This window comes from Pseudorca crassidens, chromosome 3, assembly GCF_039906515.1.
Source record: "Pseudorca crassidens isolate mPseCra1 chromosome 3, mPseCra1.hap1, whole genome shotgun sequence".
Taxonomy (NCBI): Eukaryota; Metazoa; Chordata; class Mammalia; order Artiodactyla; family Delphinidae; genus Pseudorca; species Pseudorca crassidens.
This window is the reverse complement of record NC_090298.1, coordinates 1632974-1654394: the sequence shown is the minus strand read 5'-3', so window position 1 is coordinate 1654394 and position 21421 is coordinate 1632974. Positions and strand designations below refer to the sequence as shown.

The 21421-nt window shown below is 58.4% G+C and overlaps 2 protein-coding genes across 4 annotated transcripts; one reads left to right on the top strand and one right to left on the bottom strand.

Moving 5' to 3' along the window:
* Window positions 1–12008: 12008 nt before the first annotated feature.
* NDUFS6 (NADH:ubiquinone oxidoreductase subunit S6) lies at window positions 12009–17978 on the bottom strand. Its single transcript, XM_067730332.1, has 4 exons — window positions 17812–17978; window positions 16843–16896; window positions 12851–12973; window positions 12009–12140 (listed from the first exon to the last, which is right to left on the bottom strand). Exons 1-4 carry the CDS (start codon window positions 17941–17943, stop codon window positions 12075–12077), a joined length of 375 nt encoding a protein of 124 aa, XP_067586433.1. The 5' UTR covers window positions 17944–17978; the 3' UTR covers window positions 12009–12074.
* Window positions 17979–18032: 54 nt separating this feature from the next.
* On the top strand, window positions 18033–20825 carry MRPL36 (mitochondrial ribosomal protein L36). Of its 3 annotated transcripts, none has more exons than XM_067730331.1 (2): window positions 18033–18095; window positions 20027–20825. In XM_067730331.1, exon 2 carries the CDS (start codon window positions 20040–20042, stop codon window positions 20343–20345), a length of 306 nt encoding a protein of 101 aa, XP_067586432.1. In that variant the 5' UTR covers window positions 18033–18095; window positions 20027–20039; the 3' UTR covers window positions 20346–20825. The 3 variants fall into 3 exon arrangements, with proteins under 3 accessions (XP_067586432.1, XP_067586431.1, XP_067586429.1); XM_067730330.1 differs by lacking the exon at window positions 18033–18095 and adding an exon at window positions 18154–18425; XM_067730328.1 differs by lacking the exon at window positions 18033–18095 and adding an exon at window positions 19454–19583.
* The last annotated feature ends 596 nt before the right edge of the window (window positions 20826–21421 follow it).

The following is a 21421-nucleotide window of genomic DNA, read 5'->3' as shown; positions in this document are numbered from 1 at the left end:
AAAGGTGAGCCTTGCGTCACGTCCAAACCGTGCGTCGTCACCCGGGGGGCAGCCGGAGGGCGCGACCCCAGAGTCTCCACCGCGACCCTGCCCTCACCAGGCCTCTAAGGTCGTGCTGACAGAGAGGGAAACTCAGGGACCCAGCTGAAAGGACTCGGCCGACGGCAGATGAGCAGGCGGCCCATTGGAAGGAGCTTCTGCCAGAGCCGGTTCTCAGCCCCTGGACCCCGGGCTTGCCGGGCTGGCGGCAAAGGCCAGGAAGTGGCAGAGACAGAAGACGTAAGGAAAGACAACCACTCTCCTCACGACGGACATTAGCGTTCCTTCAGATGATGAGCTGGGAGTGAGACAGAAGTATCTGAGGTGGGGAGTATTTAAGTATTTACGGTGGGTTTTGAGGGGCAGGGTGGAAGTGACAAGTGTGCGGGGACAGTGCTGGGAGACCCGGCCCCCTACAGAGAGTCTGGGGTGGAGGGACAGAAGCACCCCCTGCCCCCAGGGCCCGAGTCCCCAGCGGGACATGAGCCATCCATGGCCCGGCGTCCATCCAGGGTTCAGAGACCAACGCAGGCGGTTAGAGGCTATGAAGTACGTCATGCCATCTGGGGCCAAAGCTGCATCCCTCAGTCCACGCGGGGCCGATCTACCCCCAGGCTGGCCCCTGTCACCGTAGGGGGGCACTGTGTGGTGTCCACATGGCCAGGAAGGCCCCGGAGGTGAGGAGGGGCCCAGGGCCGGGGCGGGGGCCGCAGGAAGTAGCAGCAAGGAGGACGTGAGCTGGGTGTCCTCTCATGGTCAGGATATTGATGGAAAGGGAGCTGTGTCCCTCCTGGGTTGGGGAGGGGTCGGGAAGAAGGAGGGTGCAGGTGGCATGCCCGATCCTGCCAGGTTCTGTCCCCAGGTTGTGTGTGAGGTGAGGAGAAATGGTACCAGAGGTGTCCCGGGCATCCCCCACCCAGCCCCCGCCCCGTCCACTCTGGAAGTCCAGGGCACCCCCAGTCTCAGCGCCCGGGCTGTCTCCACGGCCGCCCGCTGCCCTCAGGGTGGCCCACCCTTCAGGACTTAGCCCCTCTCTGCCACTTCACTGACCGCAGCCTCCGCCGGCCGGGAGGTTCCCCGCGAGTTTGCAGGACCCGGCGCCAGGGCGGGTGCGTTAGCTTCTCACGGGATGGTGTGTTCAGGCGACACGCGTCTATGGAGCGCAGCCAGGAGAGTGCCGGCGTTTTCCTCGGCGTGAGCGTTCCCTCCTCTGTCTTGGTGCTGAGGTCCAGACCTGTGCTGATCACCACCTGTACCAGCAATTTCTCTTTTTCCTTTTTATAAACAATAAAAGCAAAATGAAACGTAAAACGCAGCTTTCCAACTTCCTGTCAGCAGAGGAACTGCTTCTTCAAACTAGATCCAACCAAAAGAGTCAGTCTGTACGGGAACCAAACGAAGGAGGCTCCGGCCCAAGTGGGGCGCGGTGCCAGGTCTGGTGGCCCCCCAGTAGCTTCCAAGGGAGGTGGCCGCAGGGCGCCAGGACGCCAGGGCAGAGAGAAGCAGGTCCAGGGCCGCCGCACGCTGCGGGTCCCAGCGCCAGGGATGCAATGGCCACACCTGGGAGACAACCCCGGCCCTTACAGAGCGAACCCCCCACACCCGGCCCTGCGCCCTGCCCTCCGAGCTCCAGCCAAGCCCGGACCATCTCCCACCAACCTGCCTGTCAAATCAGGGGACACGTAACGTCACAATCCAAGTAAAATGGCAATTAAATGTTGACTAGATCCCTATTTGAGTCTCTAAATGGGCCGCAGGTGCAAAGTCAGTGGCTGAGACTGGAGCCCCCAGAGGCTGGAGCCCCCAGAGCCAGGCGGGGCAGCTGTGGCCCGGCCGTGGCCCTCTGAGGCTACATCCCGAGCACAACTTAACCCCCGAACCTTCGGTTGGCCGCCAAGTTTCCGTGGTGCTCTGGGCAAAGTCACCATCCACAGAGAACTGACTCCTCCCAGCTCTGAAGCTTCTGAGTTTCCAGTTGAGGGGACTCCTACTGCCCCATCGGGTGCCCTAACTTCCCTGCCCCCCACGCCCGGGGCCACCCCGGTCCTGCCACTTGCGGACGTGCGGGTGAAGGTACTGCAGCCCTGGGTCCCTTGTCCACACCCACTGGTGGCACCGGCTCTGAGCTTCCAGACCACCCTACCGAGAAGGTTCTATGACCTGCGTGTTACAGATGAGGGAGCGGGACCCACATAGGTGCCCAGTCCCAGCTGGTCACCAGCCCGCCGGGCCTCCAGTCCTGTCCTGACCCCAACCCAGGCGCCAAGCTCCTCCTGGCGTCTCGTCGAGGGTCTGGGCGGAGGTCCTGCTGGCTTCCCCGCCTGGTGGGATCAGGTGGATTTCCAGGCCCTCAAGAGGGGCCACGTGTGCTGTTTCTGGAGAGGGAGTCTCACTGTCGGAGGTCGGCGGGCTGGTGGGTCCGCACGCACAAACCGGTGGGGAGGCAGGGCCACGGGGTGACAGGCTGGGGCAGGCTGCCTCCCGGTGACCTGCCGAGAGGCCGGGGCAGGCTCTCTCCGCTGGAGCCTCTAAATTATGAAGATGCCAGAAATCCCCAAAGAGGAAGGTCAAACTAAAAAGCGTAGTTATTACAAAACAGGAGACAGAATTTGATGTGCGTGAAATAGTCCCAGATAGTCGGATGGTTGAGATAATTTTCAGCGTTGGATCTTCCTGGTTTCCATCTTCTTTCTTTATTTCCTAAGGTCTGCTTTGTGACCGGACAACCCCAAAGGCAGGTCATCTACATGGAGATTAAGCTGTTATAAGACTAATTCATATTTTATAAGACTGCGTTTGGAGAGTGATCAGCTGAAATTTAATTGGGTTAGACGTTATCACTTTAAATTTTAAATAACTGCACAAAAATGAAATTTAAAATCTCCCCGTGTCTAATAAATTAGTACTGCAATACTGATATTAGCCTCTGAGGAACCTGGCACAGTTTAGCGTGAGGACAGAGCGTCTGCCGGGCACGAGGGCCCGGCCATCAGTCACGCAGGGCCGCCAGGGACCCAGCTTCCATCCCAGCAAACCCCACCAGCCAGACCCCCCGAGGATCAGAGTGTCAGCAGCTCGGAACTGTGAGAAACGCCTGAAGAATATGCTCAATGGTCAGCAAAGGCGAGAGCAGCCCAGCCCGTCCAGCAGGAGGTCCCACCGTCGTGTCGGGGGCTCCTGGCCTGGCGAGGCCGTTTCTAGGCCAGGCCCATCACCCTCAGGTAAGGAGGTGCTTCTGGGCTAAGACACCAGGCGGCGGCTGTGCGCACGTGGAAACTCAGCCCCTCGCAGCCGTGGCCTCGCAGGAGCCTCAGCCCACCGGCCGTCTCTCTGCAGTCACCTCCCTGCCGACGGCCCACTAGACTGGCCGTGCTGCTCTCCTGGCCAGAGGGAAACCTCCCCGGGGGCAGCAAGTCCCGCCAGATGGCTCTGGGGGGACGTCCAAGATGAAGGACACCAGATGAGGGACCGAGGGATTCCGCAGTGGCCTTGGGGTCAAGGCCAGGGGCCAGCCTGCTGCAGGGCCCTTGGTGGTTTTGTCCGCAGAATGGAGCTAAGGATTCACAGGACGTGACCCCAATCCTCCCTCCCTCTTCCCCGGGTGGGCTTGAAAGGCAGCGTCATTTCCGCATGGTCTTGGCCTCCCTGCCGCGGACCTGTCGGGGTCTCGGCGGTTAAAGGGCTGCCGGCTCTGTGGTCACAGGCCAGGGCCCAACCCGGGGGAACCGCGCCCATGTTTATGCACCACTGCCCCCTGGTGGACAGGCCGGGCTGGCGGCGGCCACACTCAGACCCTGTCTAGCGGCCGGTCCTCAGGCTGACTGAGGGCATCCACCCCCACCCCGCGGGGGCTCCCTGCACCTGCCTTTCGCGAGAAGGACCGATTTGCATTCCTCTCTCCCTGCTTTTTCTCAGGTCGCGATGACGATGTTTACACAGCTGCTCTGGTTGTTGGTGGGAGGGGCTGCCTCTAGGGCCCAGAACTGGGAGACCCTACGGGGTGAGCAGGTGAGTCCACGGCCAGGCGCCTCGCTGAGCACCTCACCGAGTCTAAGTGAAGTTCCTTCCTCTGACCACATCACAGAGGCTCTCCGTGCCGTGGCTGGAGGCCTCCCCATTCCGAGCTGCCCCCCGATCCATCTCCGGGGCTGTGGGCAGCACGGCACTGCCCGTCGGGGAAAGGCCGACTCTGGGATGGCTCTGGGGTCTTCCTTCACCCTGTCTGTAAACTACGAAACCACAAATGGTTTTCTGCTTTAAGTTTGTCACAGTGAAATTAATACCCATTTCAGGGAAAACTCTCAAGGATTATAGCATAAGGCAGCGCTCCGATGCTGCAGGCTTTCAGGGGGTGGAGGGCAAACACGACCCAAGTGACAATCTGGAGTTGAAGAGCATCCCACGTAGAGAATCAGGTGTTTATCTCTGTCTTCCTGACTCCTGAGCTGTAAAACGAGCAGACGCTAAGAAGGGGCTTCCTCGGGTAACGGGGAGGCGGGCGCGAGGGGTCCCGGGGGCCAGGGCGCTCTGGGGACGGGGGGTCCCGGGGACCAGGGCCCTCTGGGGACGGGAGCTCCCCCCACGCAGTGACCAGCCTTCTCTGTCCCCGGCCCCTCCAGCGCTGCCCACCCCCCGACGTGCAGACGTGTTCTCAGAGGAGACACCTGCGCCCCGCCGCTCTGACACCTGTTCTCAGTCCAGGTCCTCCTGCCCCAGCTCGCTGTCTGTTCCTGAAACACCTTTGCTGGCACGTGTCCCTCCCTCCCGGACTCGGGGGCACCCCCGCGCCCCCAGCTGCAGAGAGAGGCCTTCGGCTGTGTACAGGTGAGCAGCTGGAGGGGTCCCCACGCGGACAGTCTGACCTCAAAGCCAGGCCCCCTGCCCCCCACTTCTCTCGGGTCCACTCTCACTGGCATGGGACGCTTGGCCTTGGCGCCCTGTCCACTCGTAGCCTCAACGAAGCCAGTCCTCGACCCCTAAGGAGAGACGAGAGGCAATGTGACCCTCAAGAAGTCAGGGTGCGCTGTCCCCCAAGGACGGGCTCCCGTCCAAGGCTGGCAGTCCTGGCCCTCAGGCCCAGCGGACACGGCGACCCAGGACCTCCAAGACCCCGGCAGACAGACGCGGCCGCCTCGGGTGGGGGCTGGCCTGTGCAGAGATGCCCCCGCACGTCCTGCCCGCCGCGTGCTGTCCCGCCCGCCGCCAGAAGCTCGAGGGACGGATGCCAGGGTGAGACGCTCAGCCGCCCCAAGACAGCTTCTGCCCTGAAGCACGTTTCTGTAGCTGACGCCCAGCCAGCCGCGTCGCCCGCCCACGCTCCCCCCGGGACCGAGGCCCTCGCACCCCAGAAGGAGGCGGCCACGCGTGCGCTCCGCTGCCTCTCACCCGGCCTTGAGGTCCTCACGTCTGAAAGCCATGTGCGTCCACGTCTGGACAGAAAATGGAGAAGGACGACCGCACGCTGGCAGGCAACTCGCTCTGGGTGACAGCCCTCCTCTCTCCCCCAGCGGACAGTACTGATTCCCCGGAGAAACTTTAAATTAGGTGGCTAGAGGTTCCCTTTGCTAAAGAACTCGGCGTTAGAAAACGATCCTTGCACTCGATCCGTGGGGCCATCACGTTCCATACTCTGTGTGTGTCTGCATGGTGGCAGCCACCAAGCCCCGAGGAGAGACGGCTGTGCAGGGGCCGGGACCAGAGTCAGAGGGGGAGCTGCTCAGGGACCCACCAGAGTCAGAGAGGGAGCTGCTCAGGGACCCGGCGCCCGCCCCGCAGCCCTGCCCTCCGTCAACCACCGGTCAGCATCCCCTTCACGGCCGGGGCCAGCGGGGACAGTCCCGCCACGCAGGTGACCGTGTGGCTGTCACGCCCCTGCCACCTGCCCCTCCTCAGCGCTGGGCTCCAAGCCTGCGAGTTGGCCCTCGCCCAGGCCTGGGGGGAGGGAGCCCCCGCGGGGGGCTTCATCCCTCCCCGTCGAGGGCCGAGCGCCAGGCGGGCCGTGCTTTTTCGTTGATGTTGAGCGCTCTGTACAGCCCCCCGCCCGCTCCCGGCCCTGAGGCCGCTCTGGGGCTGCCTCTCACACCCCATCCCCTTGGCCACCTCTCCGTTTCAGGTCATCCAATCCCGCCTCTTCCAGGCCCGGCCCACAACCAAGCGGTCATTTCCAAAGGCCCAGGCGTCGCCCGTCCTCACTGGGTGTCCCTCCTTTACGAGGGAGCGGTGTGGCCCTCCGCTTCCGGGACGGTGGGGTGGCCGTACTTCCCTGTCCTGCTCAGTGCAGCTGGGGACCCTGGATGCGCCGCACGAACGAAGGCCAGGAGACTCTGCGAGGGGAGGGGAGCCGGGCGCTCCGCCCCCGGAGGAACGGCACGGAGTTCCGGGCGGCCTCTTCGCCTCCGGGGCCCCGACACAGAGCTGAACAGCGAGATGGCGCAGCCCACATGCCAGCACAGACCTGGCCGGGGCAAGACTCCCACCTGCCCAGCTGCAGGGCACACGCCCCAACAGGGGCTCGGAGAGCACGGGGACCGCAGCTCGCTCATAACACGCGCACAACGCCACCCGGAGTGACCCCGGGAAGAGCTGCTCCGAGAGACGCGCTCGAAAACTGGCGGTCGGTGGAAACGGAGGTCTAACGCTTGCTGGGTGACCCACAGGGAGTCAGGGACAAAGAGACTAGGGGAAGTAAAACAGCGTAAAAAGGCAGCATCCACTGACGTCAGTCCGGGTTCACGGAGGACGGCCCTCCCTGAGGAGTGCGGTGGCCACTTAGAGCCGGGGACAGAGCGCCGTCTGGGAAAATAGTCCTGCTGGTGTTACCAAAAGTCGGGTCCAGCTGCTGGCGCTCGAAAGCCAGTACTCGAGAGGCAGGTTTGAGGAAAGGAAAGTTTGCTTTATTTCTGAGGCCAGCAACCAGGGGAGAGGGTGGACTCATGTCCAAAGGCCACCTCCCCACCGACAACCAGGGGGCAAGAGATTTTATAGACGGAGGGCAGGGGCTACGTGCAGAAACAGCACAGTCAGCTCTGACAGCCGTCTTGAAATTGGTCATCGGTGGTCTGACCGGCAGCCTCTTGATTGTTTTAAGTACATTTAGTCTTCAGTCCCAGGGTCAGTTTGTTCCCATTTCCTTGAGACCAGTCTGCGTAACTGTGGCAGCTTATGTCACGGCTACAGGCTGACCATCATGTAGCTAACTTCGTCCACCTGGTGGGGTTTCAGTACCTATAGGACAGCTCACAGGATAGGGCTCAGAATATTCTCTCTAGCCCTAAAGGTCCTTGACTTTCACTAACAAAACTACTATTGTTTTGTCCCGTCTGTTTCTCTCTGCTTCTGCACTTTCTCACTTCTCTGATTATGTTTCTTCTTTGACTAAAGTTTTTCTGCACGAGGCAGGTGGAGGACATGGCGGGGAGGTCTGTCCTGGGGAGCCCCATAGGGTCCTGCTCCCTTTCACCGGGTACCGCCTCCCCGAACACTTGGGCTCCCTCCTCAGGTCCGCTGGGCAGGTGACACCCCCACCTCCTTCCTGCAGACCACGGCCATGCCCACCCATCTGCAAGACTGCAGTCCCTTCTGGCGGCACTCCCCACCTGCAGCCTCCCATCTGCCCTCCAAACCGGGGCAGCGCCTCCGGACCCACCCCACCTGTGTAGTAGGTGTCCGAGGGTCCTGCTTTTTCTCGTTTTTCGGAAGGAGGGCCTGAGTAAGGGGTTCCCCCAGAATCAGACCCTGCCTTTTCCCTCTGGGCTGTGCTGAGAATTGACTGTGGTTTCAGCCTGGACCGGCCCTGCACGTCACAGGAGGGAGGGGCCGGGCTCGCCCCTGGGGATGATGTCACCAGGACCCCTGCCCCGCCCGGGTGGGGCTCCTGGGTTCGCCCGCAGGCGCAGCTCACTGGCTGTGGGAGCGGCTGCCCCCCGGCACTCATTTTGGAGGCTGGGTCGGGACGCAGGGGTTTTGAGGATGGGGTCTGAGGACGCAGGTCAGGACGGTGAAACTGGGACGTCATGCATGGCCGCAGCTGCACCGGGTTTTGTGAGTACCGGGAAGCCGAAGCTGCACGTGCATTTCTTCTCTGTAATCTCCAGCCCATTATGTCGGTATTTGTCCCCATGGAGATTCTTTCATGGAAACAGAATAGTTAGGATCTTAAGACCCGTTTATCATAAAAATTTCAAAGTACACAACGGATAGTAGAGATCACCCAAATCTCATTCCGAATGGCTTGCTGGTGTTAGAGAAGCTCCTTCAAATGAGTTCTACCTACTGTAGAGCCGGCCAGTATTCCACGGCAATAAATACCGACCCATATCTATTTTTACGATGTAAATGTTTTATTACTTCAGTGATGGTGAACTTTCTGAGGGAATCGTTCTAAACCTGATTGTGTGACGGCAGCCGGAGGGTCCCTTGAGCACACGCGTGTGGCAAGTTTGCCGTGACGGCAGCCACTCTGTGACCACCACTGAAAAGACCCAGCCAAGCTCTCCACCTGCCGACTGCTCCTCTCTCCATTCAGATTCTGTTTCATAAACTTAGTGCACAGAGCGTTAGCAAAAGCAGAAACAGTAAGCTGAGATATGGGAGGAGGGAAAGAGATTGTTACCCCAGGACTGCAGAAATGACCCCAGACACCACTGTGAACTCTCCCTAATGTTGCTGTATTGTAGGGGACAGAACTAAAAGGACCTTTTTTTCTTTTTTATAATTGAAGCATAGTTGATTTACAATGTTGTGTTAGTTTCAGGTGTACAGCAAGATGATTCAGATATACGTACATGTTCTTTTTCATATTCTTTTCCATTATTGATTATAGGATATTGGGTATAGTTCCCTGTGCTGTACAGTAGTATACCTTGTTGTTTATCTACTTTATATAGTGTGTATATTTTAATCCCGTACTCCTAATTTATCCCCTCCCTTTGGTAACCATAAGTTTGTTTTCTACATCTGAGTCTATTCGTTTTGTAAATAAGTTCATTTGTGTCATATTTTAGATTCCATATATGAGTAATATATTTGTCCTTCTCTTTCTGACTTACTTCACTTAGTATGAAAATCTCTAGGTCCATCCATGTTGCTGCAAATGGCATTATTCCATTCTTTTTTATGGCTGAGTAGTATTCCACCGTATCCACGTACCACTTCTTTATCCATTCGCCTGTCGATGGACACTTACGTTGCTTCCATGTCTTGGCTACTGTGAACAGTGCTGCTATGACCCATATCATTTCTAATGGCTTCATACTATCTACATATAAAGAAAAGACCCTCGCTCACCAGGCCCACATTTTTGTGTAATTTGCCGAGTGTGAAATGAACATCCTTGCATGTACCTTTTCCACACTTGGCATCGACACCTTAGGTCCGCGGTCCCCAACTTTTTGGCACCATGGACTGGTTTCATGGAAGACAATGTGTCCACGGACGTGTGCGGGGCGTGGTGGTTGAGATGATCCAAGCACACTACATTTATAGTGCACTTTATTTCTATTATTACTACATTGTAACATACAATGAAATAATTACACAGCCCACCATAATGCAGAATCAGTGGGAGCCTGAGACTTTTCATTTGCCACTCACTGATAGGGCTTTGATATGAGTCTGCAAGCAGTTGATTATGGTCTCTGTGCAGTCACACCTCTCTGCTAATGAGAATCTGTATTTGCAGCCGCTCCCCAGCTCTAGCATCACTGCCTCAGCTCCCCCTCAGATCATCAGGATTAGATTCTCATAAGAATCGTGCAAGCTAGATCCCTTGCGTGTGCAGTTCACAGGAGGGTTCGCGCCTACGAGAATCTAACGCCGTCGGCCTCACAGGAGGTGGAGCTCAGGCAGTAATGCGAGCAACGGGGAGCGGCTCTAAGTACAGAGGAAGCTTCACTTGCCTGCTGCTCACCTCCTGCTGTGCGGCCCGGTTCCTAAACGGCCATGGACTGGTACCGGTCTGTGGCCCAGGGGCTGGGGACCCCTGCCTTAGGACCTTCCCATTCTGGTGCACAACTCACTCCCCTGGGCACGTGCAGCCGAGCCCCCTGGGTCTGGCCCTGTATCAGATATCCGGGGTCTGTCTGTACACGCACATGCGCTGGCCCTCTGTTATTTCTTTTACAGAGTGTCTGTTATGCCTTTTCCCATTTTCCCTCAAAATTGGGTGTCTTTCATACTGACCTGTATTTTGGTTTATTAGGAATTTTTTAAATCTTATGATCTGCCATTATTTTCCCGTTTTCAAATGACTTTTTTGATTTGAAGAAAAATCAACTTGTACCATATTAGAGGAAAAGAGAGTGAAAAAATAAATCCTTTCATGTAAAGGAGAAAGGGAAGCATGGGAGAGCTGGGACAAATGGGACAGAATGAGATGGTGGATTTAAATCTAAAGACGTCAGCTGTTACACTAAGTAGAAATGGACTAAAATGTCCAATTAGGAGATGAAGGACTTTAAACTGGGTAAGAAATCTAAGTATATTTGGTATACAATATACCAAGTACCAATATATTATATATTAGAGAGTATATTGGAGACATAATATTTGGAGATACAATAAAAACATAAAGACACATTAATGGTGAAGAAGAAAGGACTAAGAAAATTAACGTCAAATACTAAGCAAATGAAGCAGCTGTGGCCCCATAAGGCACAGGCAGAGCAGACTCAAAGGCAGATGTCTTGTTAGAGACGGAACAGTGAACAGGCGAGCCGCAGAAACTAACAGCAGAGCCTCATGCAGCGCCTTAAACAGGGCGCCAAGCTGGAGAACACTGGGAGGCGCGCAGACCCCCGGTGGGTGTGAGCCTTCAACACGCCTCTGGCGTACTGCGCCCCCGCTCCTCGTGAGCAGATGTGAGACACTTCCAGAAACCAGCGGAGACCTGGAGACTCCTTCCATCCCCACCCGCTCCACCCACGGGACCCCCAGGACCCCCGACCTCCTTCTCCTCCCACCCTGCCCCCACCTCGCAGACCTGCTTTGCACAGCCAGCCCCCAAGTCCACTACCTGAGGTCTTGGGCCTGCAGCTCCGGCTCCACGAGAGCCTCGGTGAGCATGCCCTGCACTCGGGGCCGCACCCGCTCCGTGTCAGCCGGCTCAGGCCGAGGGGCCCCCGCCTCCCCTGCTGCGGGCTGGCTGGGGCCCAGGCATGGCTCCCTGAGTTCTCCACATCCAGTGCTCCTCTGCCAGTGTATGTCACGTTGGTCGTGCCCAGGATTCCTGACTGTTGGAGCCACTTACCACGTCCAGCTTCCAGGGTTGAAGGTGAGATGCCGGACGCCCTTCCGGTAACTCTGCCACTATGATCATCTCTCCTTTCATCCGGAAGCTGTAACGGTCTTGTCCTCTCTAGCCTCCATAAAGTTTAGAGTTTCATCAACTTAGTTTTTATAACCAGAATGCACCCAGTTGTGTCTCTTCTCACCAGTTTTGCTGAGCACCTGGTGTGCCCTGTTATCTGTGGGTTCTCCCTCAGCTCAGGAATCTTCTCTGGTGTAGGTGTCGCTTCCCCGCGCCCCCCATGCATCGCTTTTTCCTCCTGGAATTCCCATCACCCCACCAAGCCTCCATTCTCTTCCCGCAAAATATTCATTTTTATTTTTGTTACAATACATTGTAATCACTACTGTTTTAAATACACAAATTGTACTTGATTTGGACCATATGTGACTGTTAACACCTTCAAATAGGTACTTAACTTCTTGGGATTTAAGACACGAGACGGAGCCTGAGGATCAGATGGACAGAAAGAGTGACAGCAGATGAGTGACGGGGCTGGAGCTGGGCCGGAGCCTGAGCCCCCGAGCAGCCACGTCCCCCCTGTCCCCAGCCCCCGGATTCTTCCAGCCCCCCGCTGTGGTCCCGCGGGTGGAAGGAGCATGTGGCAGGGGCCCGGGAGGGGGCGCCACCTTAAGCCGCAGTCCTAAGTGAACCTGTGTGACAGAAACAGCTGTGCGCGGCATCCTAGAGAACAACACCCTTTATTCGGCACTAGAGACAGAGTCCGTGCCACCGAGCTGCCCACGCGGCCCTAGTGGCAGGACTGCCGGAACTGCAGGCCACAGTAGCCACACGTCCCCGTCTTCGTTTCTTTGTCCTGGAAAATTCAAAGGGAAAGAGCTCCTATTTCCGTACTCTACGTCAATCTAGAGACAGGTAGACCTCAGACGCTAAAAGCAGACACTGGAAATACACAGCCAATCAGGGGCGCCCACGGAGCTCCGGGGTCACTGCTGACGCAGGACGTGGCTGTGCCGGAGGCCCTGGGTCCAGCCTGCTCCACCCAGACTCGCTGGGATGCAGGCTCCCTGCCCTGGAACACACGGCTCGGTCCCCAAGCCTGGAAGGGGCCTGGAAGGGCTGGAGGGTGGGGCGCGGAGCAGAGGCCCACCCCTCAGGGGTGGGGTCCAGCCCGGACACAGCAGCAGGGGCGGCGGTGGGTCCTGCCCTGTCGCTACACCACGTGCACCTGAGCTTTATCCCCAGGCATCCTTCTCTGCTCTAACAGCCAGTGTACTGTTCTCCTTCTCAAAGGCTCTGTGCGTGTAGTTATCAACAAAGTAAACGATCACACAGGCACCGACACGAGGGTTCCCTGGGAAAGACAGATGCCTACAAGCCTGAGGGAAAGCAGTGCTGGTGACACTAAGGGCGCTGCACACACGGCACAGTCAAAGCTGCCCTGGACACGCCCTGTGTCCAGCCCCTGTCGTATGGTCTGTGGGCAAGGCCGAGTGGGAGAGGGTGAGGCCAGCGGGGTGAGGACAGGACAGGAGGACGGGGGTCCGGGGACGGATGGCACGTTACCAGGTTTATGTACACTTTGGGGTGGCCCAGGGCCCCCCCCGCGCCGTCACACGATATCACTCGACTCCCAACTTCGCTCACAGGCTGCTCTGCTATCAGGTCGATGGCAAAGTTCTCATTCACCTGGAAAAAGACAGACAGGAGAAGCTCGTACAGACAAGCACAAACACTGGACGCTCTCACGGAATTTAAATCAACGTAGACCGCCCCCCACATACACGCACACACTGCCAGCAAAGGCACGTTCTGTACCATTTCATTCAAATATTATCAGTGCAGATCCTCAAAATACACAAGTAGTTACAAACATGTCCACACACCTTTACTTTCCATTTGGATAGAATTTCAAACTCACAGAAAAGCTGCGAGAATTACAATGCAAAGAATTCTGCTTTGTCTCCACCTGGATTCCCCTGTTAACATCCCGCCCCGCGGGCAGCGTCGCCTGTTCTCTCCTGGCCCTGCCCCACCCTCCCTCTCACACCTGCACATGGACACACAGGCACACACATGCTCTTCTACTCTATCTGCTGGAAAAGACCAGAAGCAGCAGCCGACCCGGGGCCAGGAGCCACGCTGTCTCCATGACCACTTCCCTCTGGGGACCGGGCTCTGAACTAACAGCTGGTTCGGGGTCCCGAGCAGGAAACGTACAGATGAGGCTGAGCCACGTTGCGACGGAGGGAAAGGCAGCCTCGGACTACAAGGGCTGCTCCACGTGGGACACTGGAGCAACGACGGCACCATAACCACGAAGCACGGAAACACAAGATGCCTGACCCCGCGCTTCCACGGGGATGCGCTAAATCCACTGCCTTCCTCACTGGAAGGAATCAACTCATGACTTTCAAGCTGGTAAATGCAGGGAGAGAGCGACGTATTGCTCCTCCTTCCTCGGGGAGCCAGCTTCTCTCGGGGCAGGTACTCAGCTGGGAGGCACAGAATGTCGTCTGAGCTGAGGAAGCTGGAGATGCTCACCCACAGCAGCCAGAACCGGAACCAGAACCGGAACCGCCACGCATGGCCCGGCAGAAGCCCAACGTTACGGGCAGCGGCTGGACCTACGAAGACCCCAACCTGATCTGATGGGGCTGCGGGATTCCACCCCAGCTGACACACTCAGGGTGCAAAACAGCAAGATCATCTCGAAGGTCCCCATCTCTGGGGGCCAAAGCGTCCACGGGGTTGGAACTCGGTAACAGAGGACAAACACGGGCAGCGGTGGGGCCCGCTCTCCCCCTTCCAGACTCCTCTGCGGACAAGCACGCAGACGAGACACTCGGGGTGTAAACGTTGCCCGAGGTCACTGTGATTCTGGCTCCGTGAGTAACCCCAGTATCTGCTCATCACGATGGTGAGAAGCGCTGTGCTCCGTCAGGCCCGGAGGACCAAGGCCACGTGGCTCCCCGCTCTGGCACCCAGAACCCCACGTGCACCCAGAGGGGCCCGAGGCTGCAGTGAAGAGAAGAGAACAAGGATCGATCTTCACAAACAACGGCGGGAGAGGCCCTTAGTTTAGTACAATTTGAGCCCAATCCACTTGCACCCAGGAGCACCGACCGCGGAGCAGAGCCCGCCCACCCGCTGCCACCGAGACACCCAGCGGTGCTGACATCCTGAGCCCGCAGAGCGGGGGTGACACTCCTGCTTTTGGAAAGCTGTGTCGGCTAGAGATGATGCCGTCCCAAAGCTTTCCCTGGGATTCCTATTTCCGGAAAGGGAGCAGGGAGTGAGGAAGTGCAGCCCCCTCGGAACACACGTGGCTGTGTTGTCCCCACTGCTGTCCACGCCCGGGGGCCCCGCGCCCCGAAAACGGAGCCCCACAGGGTCCACCCGACCGACAAACACGGCACAACAGCCATGCTAACCAACTTCCGGGCCCAGCACCACCTCCGCCTGAGGATGCCGCGGGCGCCCGTCACTCACGGGCAAGAAACATCGGCTTTTAATTCCACGTGTGTAACCGCGAAGTAACAAAAATACTTCCATCGCCGCAGAGGAACAGGAGGTCGGCTGGGCCCTTAGCCCCTCCAGTGACACAGGACCACTGCAGGCCGACGGCTGCCCCTCCCCGGGGGCGGCGGCTGGGCCCCCTTCTGCATGAGCATCTCCTCTCCACAAGGCCGGCCCTAGGCCAAGGGCCGTGGGTTCCAGGGCAGGCTCGCTGCAGCCACACGCGGACGCTTCCCACCTTTCCTGCGAAGGCGGATCGACCGCCCAGCTTCCTGCTCTCCTCGCTCCTCAGACTAAGAGCACGTTCAGCTTACTTCTTAAAATTCACCCAAATGAAACCGTAGAGACAGTAAGATCGGTGGATACGAGACGCCATGCACCTGTCCAAACCCACAGAACATGCGACCCCAAGCGTGAGCCTACCACATAAACCTAAACCACTTGAGGACTTGAGTTAACACAACATATCAGCACTCAGCAAGTGTGCAACCCTGTCGCTTCTCACAAAGGCAGCGCACTGAGGCAAGAGGAGAATCACAGGGACGCTGTGGAGGGGGGAGGGATGTAGGAGCTCCTACTCTCTGTGCAACTTTGCAGCATGCCTAAAGGGCTTTTAAAACAACAGTCTCTTGGAAACCGAAAAAATTTCAAATACTACTGAACGCCAAACTTTTGTCGCAAGAATGAAAGCCGGAGAGACCTGCTGCGCACCTTACATGAGCGTGGGCCCCCGGACGCTCACGATCTCGGACAGGAAAAGGCCCCAGACATCCCGAGCGGGGAGGTCAAGGGTTGCAGCCGGCTCAGGACTGTGGTGAGCTGACGGTCTGAGCGAGGCGACATCACCAGCACTGCCCCCTCCATTCACACGTTACTGGCCTCACGAACTCTGGAATGTCTGGTTCGGTGTTTAAATTGCTCCCTGATGTCTGTCCCCAGCGAGGGCAATCAGAAACCAGAAGCCACGGTAGAATTCCCAGGAGAGAGGAGTGTGACAGGCTGAGATGGAAAGCCGGGGGCAGGGTCGACCCCAGGGCTTCAGGACGCACCTGCTGGAACTGCTCCATCCAGGGGGCCAGACTCCTCACCCCACGACACCCTCAAAGTGGGAAGTAGTAAACCAGACCCTGGGGATGGACAACGTAACCAAGGTCAAAGGGAGGGGAGATGCGACTTAGGGACAGCTGAGGGTGGCAGGAAGAATCAACAGGCTGCCTGAAGGGGAGAAGTGATGCCAGGTGACTGCTGGGGAGGGGTGGAGGGAGGCCTGAGCCAGGGCGGTGAGGACTCCCTCTGAGGTGGCAGGCACGGGAGAGAGGAAGTGGGAAGAACGCAGGCCACCGAGGCGAAAGGATTCCAGTGTCCAGCGGTTGCACTGGTGTTTCAGACCCACTCAGGGAAGACCCACCCATGTGCTGTCTTCAAAAGTCCCTGAAAGGGCTTCCCTGGTGGCGCAGTGGTTTAGAGTCCACCTGCCGATGCAGGGGACACGGGTTCGTGCCCCGGTCCGGGAAGATCCCACATGCCGCGGAGCGGCTGGGCCCGTGAGCCATGGCCGCTGAGCTTGCGCGTCCGGAGCCTGTGCTCCGCAACGGGAGAAGCCACAACAGTGAGAGGCCCGAGTACCGCAAAACAAAAAAAAAAGACCCTGAAAGAACCAGGCTAATCTATACGCTGTGAACCACAGAAAACATACTCCAAAAAGTGACTGAAAGAGTGATTTTAAAACATTGATGTGACTCTGCTTTAACCTGAGAGTCTGGCAAGTATAAGGCACAGAAGTGAAAGAAAAGGTCACGCCCACTTACACGTAAGCTAAAACTATACTCGCGAGATGTCGTGTTACATGTCTCAGGGGGAAAAAACCAAAACAGAACTAGACATGTTTAACATGCAGAAGAAATGGAGAATTCCAGAGATTCTAAAGTGCTCACAATCTGGGGAGAATTTACTTAAATTTTTCAGATTAGTATTTATTTCTTCTTCGTTATAAAAAGTTTTAGAAAGCTCACCTCTCTTTCGCTAGACCTTTCACTCACCTCTTTCTGACGACCTACAAATCGAACTTTCCTGTAGTCTTTATCGCCATAAACCTGAAAAGAAAAAGACCGTATGGGATTTTTTACGGCCCGATGCTGTATCTTATACCAATCATAAACGTTTCAGGAAAAGTGTTTTCTTAACGTTCCGGCCATTCACGATCACACACACCAGGAGTACGTGTAGTTGCGCACCCGGGGCATTTTTCAGCAGGATTCCTAACGGGACATCAGGCAGTAGTCTGAACTGGAAGTAGCAAACGGTAGGGAAGGAGCAGAGGAGCGCAGTCCTGGCGGAGGGGGACACCCGCCTTCGACCTCAGAGGCCCCGGAGCTCCCCTCCTCTCTGAACCTGCTCCGTGGCCTTTTCTAACGACACAGGTACTCACTCCCTCATCTTTGGGCTGCGGATCACAGCCTAGCGCCGTGTTTGTATTTCGGTAACTCGACAGCGGACCCTCGAGTTACTACAATGTGGTATTCAACATTGCACAAACACGAGGAGATCGGACGCACAGAACTGGTCATTTCTGACTCCACCGGAGTGCTCCCCACAGTAACCAAGGGCTACCCCGGGATAACAGTCTTGTATCCGAGTTCGCTGCGAGGATGAGGCCACAGTGGCTGCAGATAGCCCCTCGGTACCCCTGCGGGTAGTGGGCCCGGGGCCCCGGACGGAGGGGGAGACCGAGGACGGGACCGCAGGCGCTGGGTCTGGGGCGTCTGGGGCACTGGGGGGCTGGACTGCGGGTACGGGGCTCGGGGCCCCGAGGGACTGGACCGTGGGACCCGGGTGCTGGGCCGCGGGAAGAGGAGGGACCGGGGTGCTGGGCGACTGGACCACGGGCACTGAGCTTGGGGCACACGGGGCACCGGGGCGCTGGACCCCGGGGACACGGGGGCCGAGCCGGGACTCCGCCCACCTGGGCGCCCCGAGGGGGAGGGCGCTCTCCGCGCCGCAGGGGTTACCTGGCCGGTGTGCGTGACCTTCTCCCCGGCCGGCGAGGTCTGCACCCCGAAGCACCTGGCGGCCCCGGGCAGGCTCCGCGCCGCCGCGCCCCCCCGGCCCAGCAGCCTGAAGAAGGTCACCGCCGCCGCCATCTTTCAGGCTGACCTTCGACCCCGCGCACCGACGCGCCGAGCGCCGACGCATGCGCACGGCGTCCGCAGGGACCCGCCCCCACACACACACACCCCCTCGGCCCGGATTTAGCTCGCCCGGTGAGGCGCGCACGCGCGGTGCGGTCAGGCAGGTGCGGCCGGCTGGTGCAGCGGCGGGCGGGGCCTCAGCCCGGATAAGGGGGGACGCTCCGCGCAACCTTAGCACTTAGTGATGCTCCACTTACCAGGGGCAGGGCAGGGGAGGATGGAAACGGAAGATGCAGTGCTTACCTTCGATGGTAACGGATAATCATGGGGAGTTACATGTTGAATGTTGTGAATGTTGGAGATGAGTCCTTGCTTAGAGGAAACTGGAAGTACATCATGTTGGACAGAGCGCATTTCTTTGTGGTTCTGGGGTTTCTGCGGCAGAGCCCAATGAAACTGCCAGTAAAGCGCAGCCGATGGCATCCCTCATGCAGGTTAGCCCCGAAAGGCCCGCTGCTCTGGAGCACACCTGAGCAGGACGCTGGCTCGCGGTCCCGGCCCTGCTTCTCTCCTGCCCCTCATGGCCTCCTCCAAACGGCCTGTGCAGAGACCCGTCGGGATGGTCAGCTCACGGCCAGCCCCCGATGGGCGAGGGCGGTGGGCACAGGGAGCAGTCCCAGAGCTGGGGTGGAGTCGCGCATCCCACTGCCCAGGAGCTGAGGGCACCCACAGCCTGGACTCCAGGGCGGTGTGGCGATGAGAGGCGACAGTGCCTAGAATACCTCCCGGATCGGAAAGGTGTCCACGGACGCATGCTCAGAGGCAGGCCCGAGCTCACCTGGGCAGGGGCCACAGCTTGCAGCCGGGTCAGGGGTGCGCGTGCGGTGCCAGGGCGGCGCGCAGGTGCACCCCGTGTGCAGCTCACCTTCGTGTGCGTGGAAAGTAGTTGTGTCCACGCAGACACAGCCTGGAAAGACATGCGTGGCGATTTCACTGTGGAATCTGGGCAGTGGGTGCGTGGGTGTTCGCCATCAGTGTCTTTTAACTTTTCTCTGCCTTTGAAAGTATGTTGGAGGAAATAAATTTAACTGCAGTCACTTAGAAGCAGGGCTTATTGCCATGCGTTCCCCTGAGCCTCGCCACATTTCTCCCAGGATGTCCACTTAATACAAACATGAGGTTTTTCTAGATTTTGTTTTGACATTGATATTTATCAGATTTTTAAAAAGTCTACTTGGTTGTGACTTCTTTTTCATTCAAAATACCGACTTTTGTTCCCATTTTTCATCCCTCCCCCGCCCCCGGGAGCGCTCCCCAAACCTTAGCCGCCCGGTGGCCCACAGGGCTGGGGGAGTCCCGGGAGGAGGGCGCAGGGTCCCGGGAGTGGGGGGCGGGCTGGGTATGCAGGGGACCGGGGAGGGGAAAGGCAAGCAGCCGGGGAGGAACCCGGCGCTCCGCTACTCCCGCACCCACGTGGCTCCGCCTCTGCGCCCAGCTCCGAGGGGACCGCCACGTGACCCTGCTGCCATCTTCCTTCCTGGCGGACACTCAGGGCGACGGCATCTCCGCCCCACTGCGCAGGCGCGGCCGAGGGCGCAGGCGCAGGGGCTGGCGAGGCGGGCTGCAGGCGGGCCTGGACTCACTCTTTCCAGGTGGGGGTCGTGGGGTGTTCCGGGGGTCCCGAGGGGCAGGGGAGGCGGCGGGGGTTCCGGGCTCAGGAAGGGCGCGTTCTGGGGACCCCTGGCCTCGGCTTGCCCGGGTGGGACGCGGGCGGAGGTCACTGCGGTGGGAAGTGGCCGCACGGGTGATCCCTTCTAGCCGGGCACTGTTCTGGACCTCGTGCCCTCTGCTCCAGCCCGCGGCCCGGCCGCCACGGGGTCACGTGGACGCGGGCCTCGTCTGGCCCCGGCGGCCGGGTGGGGGGCTCGGCGCCGGGCGGAGACACGGTGCCGCTCGCCGCTCTCGTGCCCTCCCGGGGGTCGCGCAGATTCCCGGACCCGCGGCCTGTGTCCCGAGGGCAGGGACGTGGGGAAGGAGGTTTTCTCGGGGGCAGGAGCCACCGGCAGCTGTGACAACTTTTCCTGTTTCTCCCTAGATCCAGCCGCGACATGGCCACCGCTCTCCTAAGGAAAGTGGTTTCCGCCGTGGGCCCCCTGCTGCACCTGGGTGGCCTCCCGCTCTCCTCTCTCGCGCCGTGCCACCCGCGCGCCTGCCGTCAGGTCGGTGCGCCCCCCAGCCCGGCGGCCGCTCTCCTCTCCGCGCGCCTGGTACTCGGCCTGCAGCAGCCAGCCCTGGGCTTCAAGACCAAGGGCGTCCTCAAGAAGCGGTGCAAGGGCTGCTACCTGGTCAAGAGGCGCGGGCGTTGGTTCGTCTACTGCAAGACCAACCCGAAGCACAAGCAGAGACAAATGTAGCCCTCGGACTGGGAAATCCCTGCCCGGGAGACGGTGCTGCCTCGTCGAAAGGAAAATAACAAGTAAACATTGTGTAGCCTCCGTTCTGCTGACCTTCGGGTGTTGTGGCCTCTGCGGCCTGCGTCTCACCTCCTTGGCTCAGGATCCAGCCAAGCCTGAGGCCCACCTGGGAACGTGTCCTTCTTAGCGCCTGCGCAACCTGTGTTTGCGCTCGGGCAGAGGACCGAACATCGGAGGGAGGGAAAGCTGGCTTTATCCCACGTCAGAATGCAGGTCCTTTAGAAGACCACCCTGTGCGTTGGCTCTCTCTCGGCCCTGTCTCTGCGTTCAGCCACACTGCTGCTTCCCTGTGGATTCAGACACGTGTTCTCAACGTTCCCATCTCCAGGATAAGCAGGGAAGGCCGTGATAGCAGTCTTTAAGTCAAGGGAAATTTAACTTGTTTATACATATATAAAGGTATTTTGGGCATTGATTAAATATGTTTGTCATCCTTAGTCTGAGACTTGAGAAGTGTGTGCGCGCACGTGTGTCCATGGGTGCATGGGTGCAGTGTGCATGCATGTGTGAACTGTGTGCAGTGTATGCATGGGTGCAGTGTGTGTGTGTGTGTGCGCGCACGTGTGTGCATTGGGTATGAGCTGCTGCTGTGGACTCTGCAGACTGACCTGGAGCCAGTGGTGCGCAGTGTCCTGGTGTCGCCTGTCACGGGGTCACAGCCTGATGAGTTTTGAATCATCCTTCTCTCCTGGGCTTATCAGCCTCTGTTTGATCTAAGATAAGAGCATGACCAAACCCCTTGCAGCTCATCTACTTCCCGATACCTGGATGGACCAGCATTAAGAGCCCTGAGGTTGCAGCACAACAAAAAAGTTGGTTTAGGTCAGAAGGCAGCAAATTACAATCCACAGGCCAGATCCAGCCTGCAACCCATTTTTGTAAATAAAGCTTTATTGGAAAACAGCCATGCCATTCATTTATGTTTTGTTAAACCTACAGCAGCCAAAGTAGTAGCTGAGTAGTTATATCAGAGACCTTATGACCTGGAAAACCTAACATATTTACTATTGGGGCTG

Bases quoted from the DNA above. Each gene is read 5' to 3' on its own strand.
- NDUFS6 (XM_067730332.1), bottom strand. From the start codon at position 17,943: ATGGCGGCGGCGGTGACCTTCTTCAGGCTGCTGGGCCGGGGGGGCGCG. The intron at 16,897-17,811 runs GTAACCCCTGCG...TTTTCTTTTCAG, and splicing joins AGGTCACGCACACCGGCCAG to GTTTATGGCGATAAAGACTA. The intron at 12,141-12,850 runs GTAACGTGCCAT...TGAATTTTCCAG, and splicing joins CCAAAGTGTACATAAACCTG to GACAAAGAAACGAAGACGGG.
- MRPL36 (XM_067730330.1), top strand. From the start codon at position 18,256: ATGGGGAGTTACATGTTGAATGTTGTGAATGTTGGAGATGAGTCCTTG. The intron at 18,426-20,026 runs GTTAGCCCCGAA...GTTTCTCCCTAG, and splicing joins CGATGGCATCCCTCATGCAG to ATCCAGCCGCGACATGGCCA.